This window comes from Salvelinus alpinus, chromosome 2 (assembly GCF_045679555.1).
Source record: "Salvelinus alpinus chromosome 2, SLU_Salpinus.1, whole genome shotgun sequence".
NCBI lineage: Eukaryota > Metazoa > Chordata > Actinopteri > Salmoniformes > Salmonidae > Salvelinus > Salvelinus alpinus.
In genome coordinates this window covers 19154506-19170490 of record NC_092087.1, presented here as the reverse complement: position 1 = coordinate 19170490, position 15985 = coordinate 19154506, and the positions used below count along the sequence as shown (strand labels likewise).

General features: G+C 42.7%; 1 protein-coding gene across 3 annotated transcripts in view; it reads left to right on the top strand.

Annotated features, from left to right (window-relative positions):
- Nucleotides 1-15985, top strand: part of LOC139555969 (contactin-4-like) — a 255013-nt gene that overhangs the window by 230919 nt on the left and 8109 nt on the right. For 2 of the 3 annotated variants that reach the window (XM_071369404.1, XM_071369394.1), the window contains exons 13-15: nucleotides 11091-11266; nucleotides 12611-12731; nucleotides 13929-14087. In XM_071369404.1, coding sequence (XP_071225505.1) covers nucleotides 11091-11266; nucleotides 12611-12731; nucleotides 13929-14087 — 456 coding nt within the window. The remainder of the gene's footprint in view (nucleotides 1-11090; nucleotides 11267-12610; nucleotides 12732-13928; nucleotides 14088-15985) is intronic. The other variant, XM_071369411.1, reaches the window with a different exon arrangement.

The following is a 15985-nucleotide window of genomic DNA, read 5'->3' as shown; positions in this document are numbered from 1 at the left end:
TGTTCAGAAATGCCTCCAAAATATCCGGAGTAATTACAGAGAGCCACGTCAAATAACAGAAATACTCATCATAAACTTTGATGAAAGATACATGTTTTACATATAATTAAAGATGCACTTGTTCTTAAATTAAAGTTCTTAAATTACGTAAAAACATTTCTCCGCCATGTTGGAGTCAACAGAAATACGAAATTACATCATAAATATTCCCTTACCTTTGATTATCTTCATCAGAATGCAGTGCCAGGAATCCTAGTTCCACAATAAATCGTTGTTTTGTTCGATAATGTCCAATTAGCTAATTTTGCTAGCATGTGTAGTACACATGTCCAAACGCTCGTGCAGATGCAGGCAAACGTCGGACGAAAACTTAAAAAAGTTATATTACAAGTCGAATAAACTGGTCAAACTTAGTAGAGAATCAATCTTCAGGATGTTGTTATCATATATATCCAATAACGTTCCAACCGGAGCATTCTTTTCAGTCTCTATAAGTAATGGAACGCATGACGATATCATGAGGAAAGTGCGTGACCAAGAACTGGAACTCTGCCAGACCACTGACTCAAAAACCTCGCATCCGGTCCCACAACACAGCATAAGCTTCATTCCACGTTCTACTGACTGTTGACATCTAGTGGAAGGCGTAGGAAGTGCAAACAGATCCATATATTACAGGGAATTGAATAGGCGATGACTTTAACCTCTCTGGGATAGGCGGGACGCTTGCGTCCCACTTGGCCAATAGCCAGGGAAAATGCAGAGCGCCAAATTCAAATAAAATGATATAAAAATCAAACTTTCATTAAATCACACATGTAAGATACCAAATTAAAGCTACACTCGTTGTGAATCCAGCCAACATGTCAGATTTCAAAAAGGCTTTTCGGCGAAAGCATAAGATGCTATTATCTGATGATAGCACAACAGTAAACAAAGAGAGTGTAGCATATTTCAACCCTGCAGGCGCAACACAAAACGCAGAAATAAAATATAAATCATGCCTTACCTTTGACGAGCTTCTTTTGTTGGCACTCCAATATGTCCCATAAACATCACAAATGGTCCTTTTGTTCGATTAATTCCGTCCATATATATCCAAAATGTTAATTTATTTGGCGCGTTTGATCCAGAAAAAAACAGCTTCCAATTTGCGCAACGTCACTATAAAATATCTAAAACATTACCTCTAAACTTTGCCAAAACATTTCAAACTACTTTTGTAATACAACGTTAGGTATTTTTAAACGTTAATAATCGATCAAATTGAAGACGGGTCTATCTGTTTTCAATACAGGAGGACAACAAACTAATGCTACTTTTCTAGTCTTGCGCAACTCTCAAACAGTACACATAACGTTACACTGATTCCAGATGGCCGTTCTTCGTCATTGCAAAAAGGAATTACCTCAACCAATTTCCAAAGACTGGTGACATCCAGTGGAAGCGGTAGGAACTTGAAAACAAGTCACTTAGAAATCTAGTATCCCAATGAATGAAAACTCATTGAACAGACAGTGACCTAAAAAAAAAGAAATCTGAATGGTTAGTCCTCTGGGTTTTGCCTGCTACATAAGTTCTGTTATACTCACAGACATGATTCAAACAGTTTTAGAAACTTCAGTGTTTTCTATCCAAATCTACTAATAATATGCATATCTTATATTCTGGGGATGAGTAGAAGGAAGTTGAAATTGGGCACGCTATTTATCCAAAAGTGAAAATGCTGCCCCCTATCCTAGAGTAGTTAACATCGACCACTCTCAGAATTCTCACTTCCTGTTTCGATTTTTTCTCAGGTTTTTTCCTGCCATATGAGTTCTGTTATACTCAGACATCATTCAAACAGTTTTAGAAGCTTCAGAGTGTTTTATATCCAATGGTAATAATAATATGCATATATTAGCATCTGGGACAGAGTAGGAGGCAGTTCACTATGGGCACCCAATTCATCCAAAAGTGAAAATGCTGCCCCCTATATCAAAGAAGTTAAAGTGTAATGTTACAGTAGCATAGAAGACAAAGTCGCTGCTGTGGAGTACTGTGTCATGTTTGTTCAAGGGTTCAATCCATTGAATTTTCCTCACTCTACAACTAAGCGATCTCCAAAGTCCTTTGAAATGCAGAGTTAAAAGTAAGGTGCTCGGTTGAAATACCTTTTGGAATTCCCTTGCGTTTTATCATTGCAAAATGGTTGCCATAGAAACACTGGTCGGTCACCTTTTGTGGCCCCTAACAAATCTCATATGTGCAGTTATTTCATGATTGATGTTGTTGTATTTTAAACAGCTTATCCTATACTGTAGATTGTAACTGCATAAGTGAGGTGTCCTGATACATTTTACCTTTACATTTGTCATTTAGCAGAAGCTCTTATCCAGAGCGATGTACAGTTGCATTCATCTTAAGATAATGTAGCTAGGTGGGACAAACACATATCACATTCATATTCAGTACATTTTTCCTCAATAATGTAGCTTTCAGCAAAGTCAGAGCTAGTAAGGGGGGGTAAGTCAAGTGTGAGTGTTAGTTCACAAGAGACCAGAGGTGGCAGAATGGAGTGCTTGGGTCGGGGTGTAGGGTTTGAGCATAGCCTGAAGGTAGGGAGGGGCAGCTCTTCTTGCTGCTCTGTAGGCAAGTGGATTTGAGCTTCGACTGGAAGCCAGTGGAATGTGCAGAGGAGTGGGGTGACATGGGAGAACTACAACATCCAGTCAACCACTTGATTCAGAAGCCCTTCGCACCGGGTAGGCAAAGTGTTCCCATTTTTAATCATTTAATTTGTCTAAAAATACATACTCTGCCTACCCGGCGGACAGGGAGATCGGGTAGCTCGATTCACTGTTCCAACAGCTTCCACGACAGTGAAGTTTGACACTACCCTACGTGAGATTTCATGACTTTTAAAACCATGATGAGAGACTTACAAAGAATACAGCAAAGAGCTGTTGTTTTTATGAGTGTGTTTCTGTCTATGTTTTTATTCAGAACTGTCAACACTGTTTTTATTCAACACTATTACAAAACTAAATGTGCTTCTCCCAACTTCCACTTGCACTGCATCTGCAATGAATGAGTAGCCAAGTGTATCGATAGCCCTGCATTTGTATTATTATTAGCAGCTTGTCGTGTCTATTATAATATCAATTAATACTTCACTTTCTCTGGTCAAAGGAACAACATGAATTTGTGCATGAGGCAGATGCGGTGCGACTTGAGTTTCGCCATCAGGTAGAAGATGGTGTCTCCTCGCTCTGGTCAGTCTCACCGGAGGAAAGGAAGGAGAGAGCAGGGACCATGAGAGGTGGACCGTCTGCTACTCTCTCTCCCTCCACTGAGAATAATGCTGTGTTCAAAACAACTGGGAACTCGGAAATCTCAGATTTCAGTGCGTTCATTACAACTGGGAACTCGGGGGGGGGGAAACGAGATCTAACTGGGGAAAATCATTTTGAAAGTTAGGGCATCTTTCTAGAGCTCTGACTTTCCGACCCGAAGATCAATGACGTCCGGATTTTACCCATTTTTACAGAGTTCCCAGTTGTCTTGAAAGCACCATGACCATCAGATGCAGGTACCCCCTGTCTAGTAAAATAAAAAAGCAAATTATTTTCTAATTATTTAAATTTATGCATAGCTGTGCCTCACAAGTGCTACACCAACTGATCGATTTTGTTATCAAAGCTCGAGTTTTGAAGTATAATATGGTCTGAGAAGAACAACATTGGAGGTATAGGCATATAGCCAATATGCTGTAATAATGTATTAGGCCTACTGCACAAACCTAATTCCTACACAAGTTTTTTTTAGGTTAATGTTACATTTAAGTCATGTTTATTAAAGTATCTGAGTTGTAGATTTGGGCTTGCTTTTTGACTGCTCAAGTGATCTTGACTCAGAAAAGGTTGGTGATCACTGTTGTAGAGCATAAACCTGCAGAAGCAAGTCACTGCTTTGATGTTTGCAGAGAATGACAGGGTGTTGTCCAGGGTCGCGCCAAGATTCTTTGCACTCTAGGAGGGGGACACTGTGGAGTTGTCATCCGTAATGGAGAGGTCTTGGAGTGGGAAGGCCTTCCCCGGGAGGAAGAGCAGCTCCGTCTTCTCTAGGTTGAGCTTGAGGTGTTGGGCCGATATCCATGCTGAGATATCTGCCAGGCACGCAGAGATGCGTGTCACCACCTGGGTGTCAGAATGGGGTAAGGAGAAAAGTTGTTGCGTGCCATCAGCATAGCAATGATAGGACAGACCATGTGAGGATATGATGGAGCCGAGTGACTTGGTGTATACAGAGAGGAGGAGAGGGCCTAGAACTGAACCCTGGGGGACACCAGTAGTGTAAATACGTGGTGCAGACACAGATCCTTTCCACGTCGCCTGGTAAGAGCGGCCTGCGAGGTAGTGTGCAGAGCCTGAGACCCCTGTCCTGAGAGGGTAGAGAGAAAGATCTGATGGTTTCACGGTGTCAAAGGCGGCAGATAGATCTAGGAGGATGAGAACAGAGGAGAGAAAGTCAGCTTTGGCAGTCAGGAGAGCCTCCCTGACACAGAGGAGAGCAGTCTTGGTTGAGTGACCAGTCTTGAAGCCTGACTGGTTACCGTCAAGAAGATCATTCTGAGAAAGATTGTGAGAGAGTTGGTCAGAGACAGCACACTCAAGTGTTTTGGTAATAAAAGAAAGGGATACTGGTCTGTCTTTGACATCAGAGGGGTCAAGTGTTGGTTTCTTTAGGAGGCAAGCGACTCTGGCCATTTTGAAGTCGGGGGAGATGCAGCCAGGGGTCAGGGATGAGTTGAGGAAGGAAGTGAGGAATGGGAGGTCTCCAGAGATCTGGAGAAGGGAGGAGGGGATGAGTTACAGAGGAATAAAAGGGAGTGAAAGGATGATAGGTCGTCCGGAAGTTTAGTTTTCCTCCATTTTCGCTCAGCTGCCCACAGCCCTGTTCTCACTCGCATTAAGTAATTCAGCCACTTAGGAGGGGAGGGCCGAGCCAGCCAAGATGCGGATAGGTAGGAGAGTAGGGTCGAAAAGGCAGAATCAGGAGATGGGAGGAAGAAGGATTTAGCAGAAGGGAGTGAAGAGGAGAGAGTAGTGGGAGAAAGAGAGCGAAGATTGTGACTGCGCATGACCATCTGGGTAGGGGCTGAGTTCGCTAGGGTTGGAGGAGAGGGAGACAGAAAAGGAAACAAAGTAGTGATCAGAGACCCAGAGGGGGGTTGCGGTGAGATTAGTAGGTGAACAGCCTGTAGTAAAGATGAGGCATAGAAACCGTAAATTACTTGGTAACAGGAAATACATTTATTTGACAGAATTAAAAAGTAATTTTGGACTGACCAATGAAGCTTCAAATACATGAAACTTAAAAGTTACATGTCACAAAATCTTGGACAACCTTAAGATAATCTTATTTGAGTCAGAAAAGGATGTTCATGTGATAGGGATGATATACAAAACTTTGCAGATTGCAGAAAGCATATCCAACTGACAATCTCTTAAAAATATATATATAAACTATTGGAACCAAGACTTAGAAAGAAATGATGTTGGCACAATATGGAGGGAAAGTTGGAGCATAACTAATGAAATTCCACTTAAGAAAAATGTACGCTTAATCCAGTATAAGCTAATGTATAGAATATATTATACAAGAGACAAAATGGTTTGTTGAGATCGGTGTGGAAGAACTTGACTGGCCTGCACAGAGCCCTGACCTCAACCCAATCGAACACCTTTGGTATGAATTAGAACGCCGACTGCGAGCCAGGCCTATTCGCCCAACATCAGTGCCTGACCTCACTAATGCTCTTGTGAATGAATGGAAGCAAGAACCCGCAACAATGTTCCAACATCTAGTGGAAAGCCTTCCCAGAAGAGTGGAGGCTGTTATAGCAGCAAAGGGGGAACCAACTCCATATTAATGCCCATGATATTGGAATGAGATGTTCAACGAGCAGGTCATGTAGTGTAGATGGCCCAAGCTAGCAAAATTTGGCCCAAGCTAGCAAAAAACAGATTTAGACAAAAATTATACTTCAAGAGTCCTCTAGCTATAAAATGAAGCACCGTTAGTACCTGCAGATAATGCATATTACAGCATGTCCACTGGTGGTTAACTGCATCAACGTAAAAGAGATGCATAATTTAGCTCACAAACAAAACAACATAGAACCATGAAAAATGTGCTAATCTCTAATCTAAAGCCCAAAAAATCAGCTACCATTATGCCAGATGTGATATGCACGTTGCAATAAGAAAAATGACTCACTGCTCTTCCAACTATTTATTGTTTCTGCAGTGAGAATTTACCATCTTCAGATAATTATTTTGTAACTTATTTGCAGATAATCGTTGTTTGAAGCTCAACAAGCAGTAGTAGAAGTATGCAAATCAGGGACCCAAATGAACGGTTCTTTCTTTATGTGATTCGGTTCCCAAAAAGAGCACTTGTAAAAGAGCTGTTCGTTTGCGAACGACCCATCACTGTTTACTCTCCCGATTTAATAATGAAAGACATATTTCATATATTATAAATGCTAGAAAGTCAGCCGTCAAGGATGTGGAGAGAGAGCTTCAAGTGCACCTTGCCACGGATAGCTTTCTGATGATGCCTCATTCACTGCATGTCTCATTCACTGCATGCCCTGCTCGTTTCATCTCTATAATCATCTGCTACCACAGAAAACTGGAATGACCCCGCTTAAATTAAAGTGAAGAAATGAAAACATATATCAGTATTCCCACCTGGATAAATGGCTATGTATAGTACAGTGCATTGCTGTTCAATTTACAGCATGACACTCTATTTGACATAAAGAGTTGAGCGTTATTTATTAACACTCTACAGAGCCCCTGTAACCATGTATCCCCCACTGTGAATGAACATGTAGGATCCCCCCAACAGTTCACTGTGCAGCGAGAGGGGGGGGCTCTGAAAGCCTGTAACTGTCATTCTGGGTTCAGGTTGATGACCCATCTATGAGTTTTTAATCTGACTCTAAAATAATGTGCTTGTGTGTATCTTTGCTCTGTAAATAGGCCCGGCTGTTATCCTCTCAATTATTCATATGAAAGGCAATATATGAGCTTTATTTGATGGTTTACTTTCCGTCATCATACAGTAAGTACTGTATGTGATAGCTGCATTCTGGGGCTGATGTACAAATGTTCTCCTATATGATCTTGAGCCTTTCTGTCACAATCGATACTGTAGGGAAAATGGGACAGGGTAATTTACATGCACTATTTCATTGAGAATTGGAAACCTGTTTAGTTGGGGGAATTTCTGCAGCGAGAGCATCCCTTATAGGAGATATTCAAATTGACTGTGGTTATATGGATACTGAAAAATACATGTGACAATGCATTCATTTATTGTGGATGTGAATAAACCACCTAGACAACAGCAGAGGAAGAGTCAAAACAGATGAACCCTGTTCATGTCCCCGTTAGTTCAACACTGAGAGGATATTAACCAGTGTAATCAGTCTTGATTAGGAAATGGACTCTCGGAATATTGATCACAGTGGAGATGGAATCTTGCAATTAGTAACGTTACAGCTGGTCAATGGCCTCAAAACTCCTCATCATTGAGTTTGTGGATGTCTGAGATGACAATTCATCTTATATTACTTTGTCTGAGAAATAATGCAGAGACTCAGTAGTATATGAGATTATTCAGCATGTTTCTTTTTCAACAATGTGATTTTCTGTTACGAGTGGTCATCATGTCACCTTTCCAATTACATTTGAAGGTGTCTTTCTGTCTTGTGTTGTGCTTTAAAAAGGATTGCTTGGATCAGCAGGTTATCACAAAAGTCTAAAACTCAATTCAGAGAGGTGGCAGTGGTCATTGCTTTTGTCACTTCCAGTGGTGTGATTTTTCGTAGGTGCAGGACAGAAGATAAGTTGTCTGGACGATTTATGTGGTGCTCTTTCAAGGGTTGTGGGCAGAAGAAAATTATCCAAAAAACATATAGATTTCAGACTGACTTCTGTGAGGTGTTTCGACTGCACAAGCTATTAATCAGCAATGAGTCAGAGTTTCAGACTGTGATTATTGATGCCTTGTTGAAGCCGAAGGAACATTTATGGAAAATGTTAATATAACCCAATATCTTATAAGTAGGTAGCTACAAATGTACTATTATAGACAGTATGAATAGAGTATTGAGAGCAGCTCACTAGAATATGTCTCATTATTTACACAAAGTTTGCTCACCAACCAATGCTCCATTGAGGTTTGTCCTTGAGAGAATCCTTTTTGTGTCTTGAGGAAAATGTGGAGTATTCATGTTGAATGGCTTTAGAAGAATTTGTTTTGCTCAGCATGATAAAGGACTTCCAATGTGTTTCCTTGATCTAAAAGGCTGGGAAATGAAGATTGGGTTTGTGCAATTTATCTCTTGCAGACACCCTATAAGAAGTTAGTTACAGTATACTTTATTCTGAAGTATTGAGGGACATTTCAATTATGCACTGAAAACATTATGGAATGCATAGGTACAATAACAAGGAACCAAAGTGCTACTCAAGTCATGTAGGTTGGTACTATGCGCGCCAGCTCTGTTCAAAAATACTTTGTTTAGTCCCTGCCCTCACCTATTCAAACAGGTTGGTATGTTAACAAAGGCCCTGTGACCTCCCAGTGAAAACCCTTTACACATGGTGTTTGTATTTCTTTGAACCCACTTCACCAGGGAGCAGCCGTGTGGCTCTGAGCTTGGAAGGTCTTGCCTCGCTCCGCCTGTTATATCTGAAGACTCCTCAACCACGTGACTCTGGAATGCTCCTAATGCATTATTCAAGTGCACACAGCCACCCTTGAGCAGAGGGCCTTAAGAATATGTACACCAGAGAGGAGTACACATTTACACACCCCACCTAAGGCCATTCAACTTGGGGAGGAGTCTCCACAGGGTTTGATGGGGCATCTCTGCCTCAGCGACAGTATCTACAGTTTCATCGGAGAGCATTATTCATGTATGACTGGCTGTTTGTGAGATGAGCAGCGGCTGGGCAGAGGCACTGGCAGAGTGAGGCGTGTCAGCCGCGAGCCACAGAGACCGGAGAGGATGGAGCCCACATTAATTCACACTGTAAACAGCCCAGCCTTCTCTCTCTTGCTCTCCCCCCCCCCCCCCTCTTAACCTCCCACTTTAACATTATTACTATGCAATTTCTGTCTCTCCGGATTTCCTGCTGCTCAACCTCCCCGCCGTCCCCGGAGTGTAGTGGGATCTATCTGTCGGGGTGGTTACAAGCTTTCTGTCTTGTCTCTGATTGACCCTGCTTAGTGAGATGGGTACTCTCCTCGCTTTTATAACGACAGTAGGTAACACGGCTTTATACAATATAGATATCAATAAAATAACGCTGGAGAGCTCTGCTCAGTCAGCTGAGGTCATGTAACCAACCAGGGTTATCCATACGATCTGTCACAAATGATGATTGAGTGGAGTAATAGGAGAAGTTTTCCCGTCTTTACAGTGAATGAATGGCTCTGGTCAGCCTCAGAACTAACTAGGCATGACCATACATCTGGCCCCATGGTTTTTAGAACACCTGCTGTCACATTAGGGGAGAGGCTGCTGTGTCTGTTTGCATTGGACGTTTCACCTGAATGTTCTCAGCACTTCGGTTTGACATTGACATGTCATTAGGTGTATAAATTGGTACAAAAAAAAACATGTCATAAGGATACCTTACTGAGAGGAGTGCAAAAACATGTCATAAGGATACCTTACTGAGAGGAGTGCAAAAACATGTGATCAGAAGACTATAAAAAAGCCCATTGGCATTACTGTCAGGAACCAAAAGACAATGACGCTCCTCTTGCCATGTTCTCCCAAGGGACCTGTCGGGAAAGAGGAGGTGTAGATTTTTCTCCCTTTCAACCCTTTTGGCATTGATGGACATTTAATAAATGTGTTCTCTCTGCAAATGTCCCTTTTGTGAGAGTCTGACTGTGTCACGTTATAGCCCCCCATTTCATCTTCCCTGGAATAGGGCTGAGCCTTTAAAACACCATCACATTGTAGTCTAACCAAACTTACCAGCTGATATCACTCTGCTCTGATAATAGAAAGAGACTAGATAAATCACATAAAGGGAACACAATGCAGGTATCGAATTTACTCTGGATGACGACTGCACTGCCGGCATTTTCTGCAGGAATCTATGGCTGCCTGTCCAGGGATCATTTGCCATGGTTAATTTAGTTGGCGCTCAGTGGATATTTCAACCGAGTACTCACAGCACCACCAAGAGGGAGACAAGCACCGTACAGCATCAGAACAAAGCGGCTCCTATTTCTCTGATCATTCTGCTCTCGTGCTCCTATCCTCCTTGTCTCTGCTCACACTCATGCTGGAGATGAGTGATGCTGTCTAATTCCCCAGTGAAACAACAGCAACACACCACATGCATGCAGAGACTTGAATAGAGAATGTGTTGTGAAGGAGGAGCCCTACTTGTGTTTATTGTTCTTTGAGTGGCTGCAGCAGTCTGGGGGTCTGCACTGCAGTCTGCAGATGGGGGAGTTACAGTACCTACTAACTGAAGGCTGAGCTCACAGTGACACATATCTATATCAATATATATATATATATATATATAGTTACAGATTTAGGATCTTAACTTGATTATAATTAATGGTCATTTGTGTAGGGGTTGATGCATTTTCCATAAGGGAAAATCAGGTGGAAATTACAAACTTCAGAAGTCTTTTTAAACCTCTAATACACTACAAGTTTTACATGTCCTGCTTTGCTGGAAAGTTCAACTGCATCAGGGGGATCAAATGAAGTCCTACATCTGTACAGGGAGACAAGCCATTAGTCCCCACACTGTAACCTCTGGCTGGCTAAAACTGATTAACTCTGGTAATTACAGTAGTTTTTTGTCCTGGGTTAGTGTGTTTTTACTTCCACATGTGGCCGTCTATTCGTTGAATTAGTCATTTAAAAAACATGTAAGCTATTAGAACATTTCCTTTTACAGTGTCCTTAGCTTGGGGATTTCACATAGTACTCCATGTAATGCTTTTGTATGTGTTTCATTCACACTAACAGTAGTGTGTGTGCTGTTTTCCAGAGCCGACCATTATAACAACGGCACCATCCACACTGGACGTGACTGTAGGAGAGAGCATCGTGCTGCCGTGTCAGGTGACTCATGACCCGTCTCTTAAGCTCATGTTCACCTGGTTCTTCAACGAGCAGCTGATCCACTTTGGCAACCACGGCGGATACTTTGAAAAAGTGGGCGGTGTAAGTGCATAAGCCTCTGAATATTCCCTCCCGATTCCAAGAACCTGCGGGGCGATCAAGGCTCCCATTTATAATCAAAGTGTCATGTCTGAGAAATGGTGCCGTAGTACCAGGCTTTTACACCATGCTTGTCAGGAGCACTGCAATGCATAATGAATAGGAAGAAACACACATCTTTACTACACTGTGTTGGAGATTGCTTATATTTTATTTATGCCACTGCTCTCCCATGAAAAAAAATAAATAATTGTAATTAAAGAGACAGATTTTTCAACCCCCTTCAGAAATGTCACTGAGAAAGGTCAAAGGGTGAAGCTGGTGATACATTGGAACATTGATACTATTTCCCTTCCTTTAGTATAAGTGAGGTCGTAAAAGAGAAGGGTATCTGCAGTGCAGAGAATGTTTGGATCATGTGTATTAATGGGCTGAAAATGTGCTGCACGTAGTTTATTTTGAAATGACATATACATTACACATTCCCCACCCCTCCGTAAAACCTACCAAGCTCAAAACTCTTATCGTCTTTCATTTACATTTTACGGTAACAACAAAACACTTAAAATAGCCTTGTTTAGCTCCCCTGTCTGAAGAAGAGTGATGATAAACATTGTTCCAGAAGTGATTAGTGGAGACATGTACAGTATATGGTCAGGTTGTCATGTTTTTTATTATATTTTAAAATCTTAATTACGTTTTCCTTTTGCCATGATAATTGACATCACGATAAATGACACCATCTCTAGAGTTAAATACATTTGTACACTGTTTCATTGAAACGTCATGGATCCCTGTAATGATGCAGCAGCTTTTTCCACATCCAATTTAACACTGGTCCTGACTCCACTCAGTGGTGGGCTGATTAAATGATAGTGGGATTAGAAACAAAATGAAAATAACTTGAGAACTTAGGCTATTAAGCTTTGCTTGATCATTGAAATAATGAGGCCACTCTTCTACAGCTAAAATCAGCACATTTGTATGAATACATTTGTGTAATTATTATGATTAAATGTAAGTACTCTGCCTGTCTCACATTTATAGGTATGCCCATCACCCTTTTAGAACCTGTAAAAAGATAATAGTTTAAACCCTAGAATTATAATACAATAATAAGCATACGAAGACCATGAATAGGTATTTGAAATATTTTTTTCTGCTCACATATTGTTGTCAAATCCGCATATGTCATGTGTTTTAATTACATATATTAAAATGTTACTACAGTATATTAATCATTGTGTGTGTGTGTGTGTGTGTGTGTGTGTGTGTGTGTGTGTGTGTGTGTGTGTGTGTGTGTGTGTGTTTGTGTGCATATTTGTTCATGTGTGTGTTGCATGTTAGCAGCATTCCGCTGGGGACATCATGATTCGGAACATCCAGCTGAGACATGCAGGGAAGTACACCTGTGCAGTGCAGACCAAGGTGGACAGCATCTCCATCGCAGCAGACCTGGTGGTCAGAGGTGTCTATACAGGACAAGCAATATTTCATGAAAGATACTTTTATTTATGCTATCAATGATTGGTATTTACTAATTATGTTATAAATGCTTATTTCATATGATAAAGCATCAAGCAAATGTTAACACTGTCACACATTCAATACGGGTTGAAAAACCTTGTCGCCGGGAAAAACCTTGTAAACCTCACAGAAGTCAGTGAAAAGCCATCCTCGTGTCCTTGAAAGGTAATTGAAGGTCATAGCAATAGAAAATGCAATTTGCTAGGCAACACTCCCACTCAAATAGTTTTGGGTCACTTGATTGGTTCAGTTATCCATGGCAACATACCTACTGGGTACATAACTTAAAAGCATCTCTGACATGTATTGGGGTGCACAATCATGGATTGATTTAAAAACCAAAAGAAGAATCTGGAAATTCATTCTAAAACTAATGTGTTCTCTCCATCTGGTCTTGGTCAGTACCCATGCTGCAACATTCTGTATGTATTTTTCAGTTGACCAATGGCGTTCTTGGGACCAGACAGGAGAGCATTACAGTAGTCAAGCCTGCTTGTAATAAAAGCATAGATGAGTCTCTGTATCAGCCTGAGAGCGAAACGGCCACACCTTGGCAATGTTCATTGCCCCTGAATTAAAATGTGCGGCTAGATTCTCTCTGTGCTTTGACTCCAACAATAAGTACCTTGGTCTTGTCTTGATTTAGCTGGAGGAAGTTGTGAGCCATCCAAGTATTTAAATCACGAATACAGTCTAACAATGTATCCGTGGAGCTAGAATCCTCTGGTGAAACATAAAGCAGTCTGTGTTTATTTTCCATTGTCTTGGGCATGCCTCTAATTGTGATGTGAAGGCATCATACTCTGAGAAAATAACATTGAATCTAATGAGATAGAAAGGCTCCCTGCGGTTTGCTCACCAAACTGATTTTGCCAGCTGTACTCCCACTGCTGAAGGTGGACAGTGATCAGGACACCACTGTTCCCTGCTCTGCCTTTATCACAATCCTCTCTCTTTCTCGCGCGCTCTCTCTCGCGCTCTCTCTCTCGCACTCTCCATCTCTCGCTCTCACACTCTCTCTCTCTGCCTCTCTCTTTCCCTTTCCTCACTGTCTCTCCCTCCCTCTCTTTCCCCCACACCTCTCTCTGAACACCCCCCTCTCTCTGGCTCCCTGCCTGGTTGTGCCCCATATCTGCAGGTCCCCCAGGCCCACCTACCAGCATCCATGTAGAAGAAATCAGTGACACCACAGCCTCTCTCTCCTGGAGACCGGGGCCTGATAATCACAGTCCAATTACCACATACACTATCCAGGCCAGGACACCCTTCTCCCTGGGCTGGCAGGCTGTCACCACAGGTAGGCTCTCCAACCAGCCATTGCCTCATCAAAGTGTTATATAGGGGTCTGATCTCCATTTTCTCTTCTCCCCTGTGAGAATATATATAGGCCTGTGAGTGATTTTACTTTGATGCCAAATGGCACTCGATTGTTCAGTGACCGGGTTGACTGCAGTTTTACTTGACTGCAGGGTTTTTTGAAACATATATTTCTGACTTACAGTGAAGGGAGCTATTTGATAGCATAGAAAAGTGCCCCATACGAAAGTTTGGATGCCGGATCTCTATATCTTAGAGCTGGGACGATAAACAAAAAAAGATCCATACCGATCACTCATCGCAGGCATTTTGCTGATATCGTTCATTACGATAAGTAGCCTATACTAGAGAAATGTGAAGTTGAAATGAAATAAGTTTGCTAATGGGTGATTTTTAATGGGACAATTGATGGCTACAACCATAGTAGTAGTTTAAAGGATCATTTAAAAAAACTGTGGTGCACTTATCGTTCTATTTATCATTATTACGTCAATTCAGGTAATTTATAGCAATATTGGTCCATATCACCCAGTTCTACTATATCATCTACAATAGAACAGGGTGTAGGTCCATATCACCCAGTTCTACTATATCATCTACAATAGAACAGGGTGTAGGTCCATATCACCCAGTTCTACTATATCATCTACAATAGAACAGGGTGTATGCATGCATGGTGCTGGGGCGGCAGGTAGCCTAGTGGTTAGATGGAGGTAGCCTATTGGTTAGAGGGGGGCGGCAGGTAGCCTATTGGTTAGAGGGGGGCGGCAGGTAGCCTATTGGTTAGAGGGGGGCGGCAGGTAGCCTATTGGTTAGAGGGGGGCGGCAGGTAGCCTATTGGTTAGAGGGGGGCGGCAGGTAGCCTATTGGTTAGAGGGGGGCGGCAGGTAGCCTATTGGTTAGAGGGGGGCGGCAGGTAGCCTATTGGTTAGAGGGGGGCGGCAGGTAGCCTATTGGTTAGAGGGGGCGGCAGGTAGCCTATTGGTTAGAGGGGGGCGGCAGGTAGCCTATTGGTTAGAAGGGGGCGGCAGGTAGCCTATTGGTTAGAGGGGGGCGGCAGGTAGCCTATTGGTTAGAGGGGGGCGGCAGGTAGCCTATTGGTTAGCGGGGGGCGGCAGGTAGCCTAGTGGTTAGAGGGGGGCGGCAGGTAGCCTAGTGGTTAGAGGGGGGCGGCAGGTAGCCTAGTGGTTAGAGGGGGGCGGCAGGTGGCCTAGTGGTTAGAGGGGAGAGGCAGGTGGCCTAGTGGTTAGAGGCAGGTGGCCTAGTGGTTAGAGGCAGGTGGCCTAGTGGTTAGAGGCAGGTAGGCTAGCGGTTAGAGGGGGGAGGCAGGTGGCCTAGTGGTTAGAGGAGGGAGGCCTAGTGGTTAGAGGAGGGAGGCAGGTAGACTAGTGGTTAGAGGCAGGTGGCCTAGTGGTTAGAGGCAGGTGGCCTAGTGGTTAGAGGCAGGTAGGCTAGTGGTTAGAGGCAGGTAGTCTAGTGGTTAGAGGCAGGTAGTCTAGTGGTTAGAGGGGGGAGGCAGGTGGCCTAGTGGTTAGAGGAGGGAGGCCTAGTGGTTAGAGGAGGGAGGCAGGTAGCCTAGTGGTTAGAGCGTTGGGCAGGAACCGAAAGATTGCTGGATCGAATCCCTGAGCTGACAATGTAAAAATCTGTCGTTCTGCCCCTGAACAAGGCAGTTAACCCACTGTTCCCCGGTAGGTCCTCATTTGTAAATAAGAATTTGATCTTAACTGACTTGTCTAGTTAAATAAAGTTACATGGTTGGTACTGTTCTAATTATTTTGTGCAGAAGCCTGTTAGTTTGGGGAGTTGCCTTTATGATCCAGACAAACAGAGCTCTACGTATGAGCAAACGTGGAAACCAAGTGAACTCCACCCTTG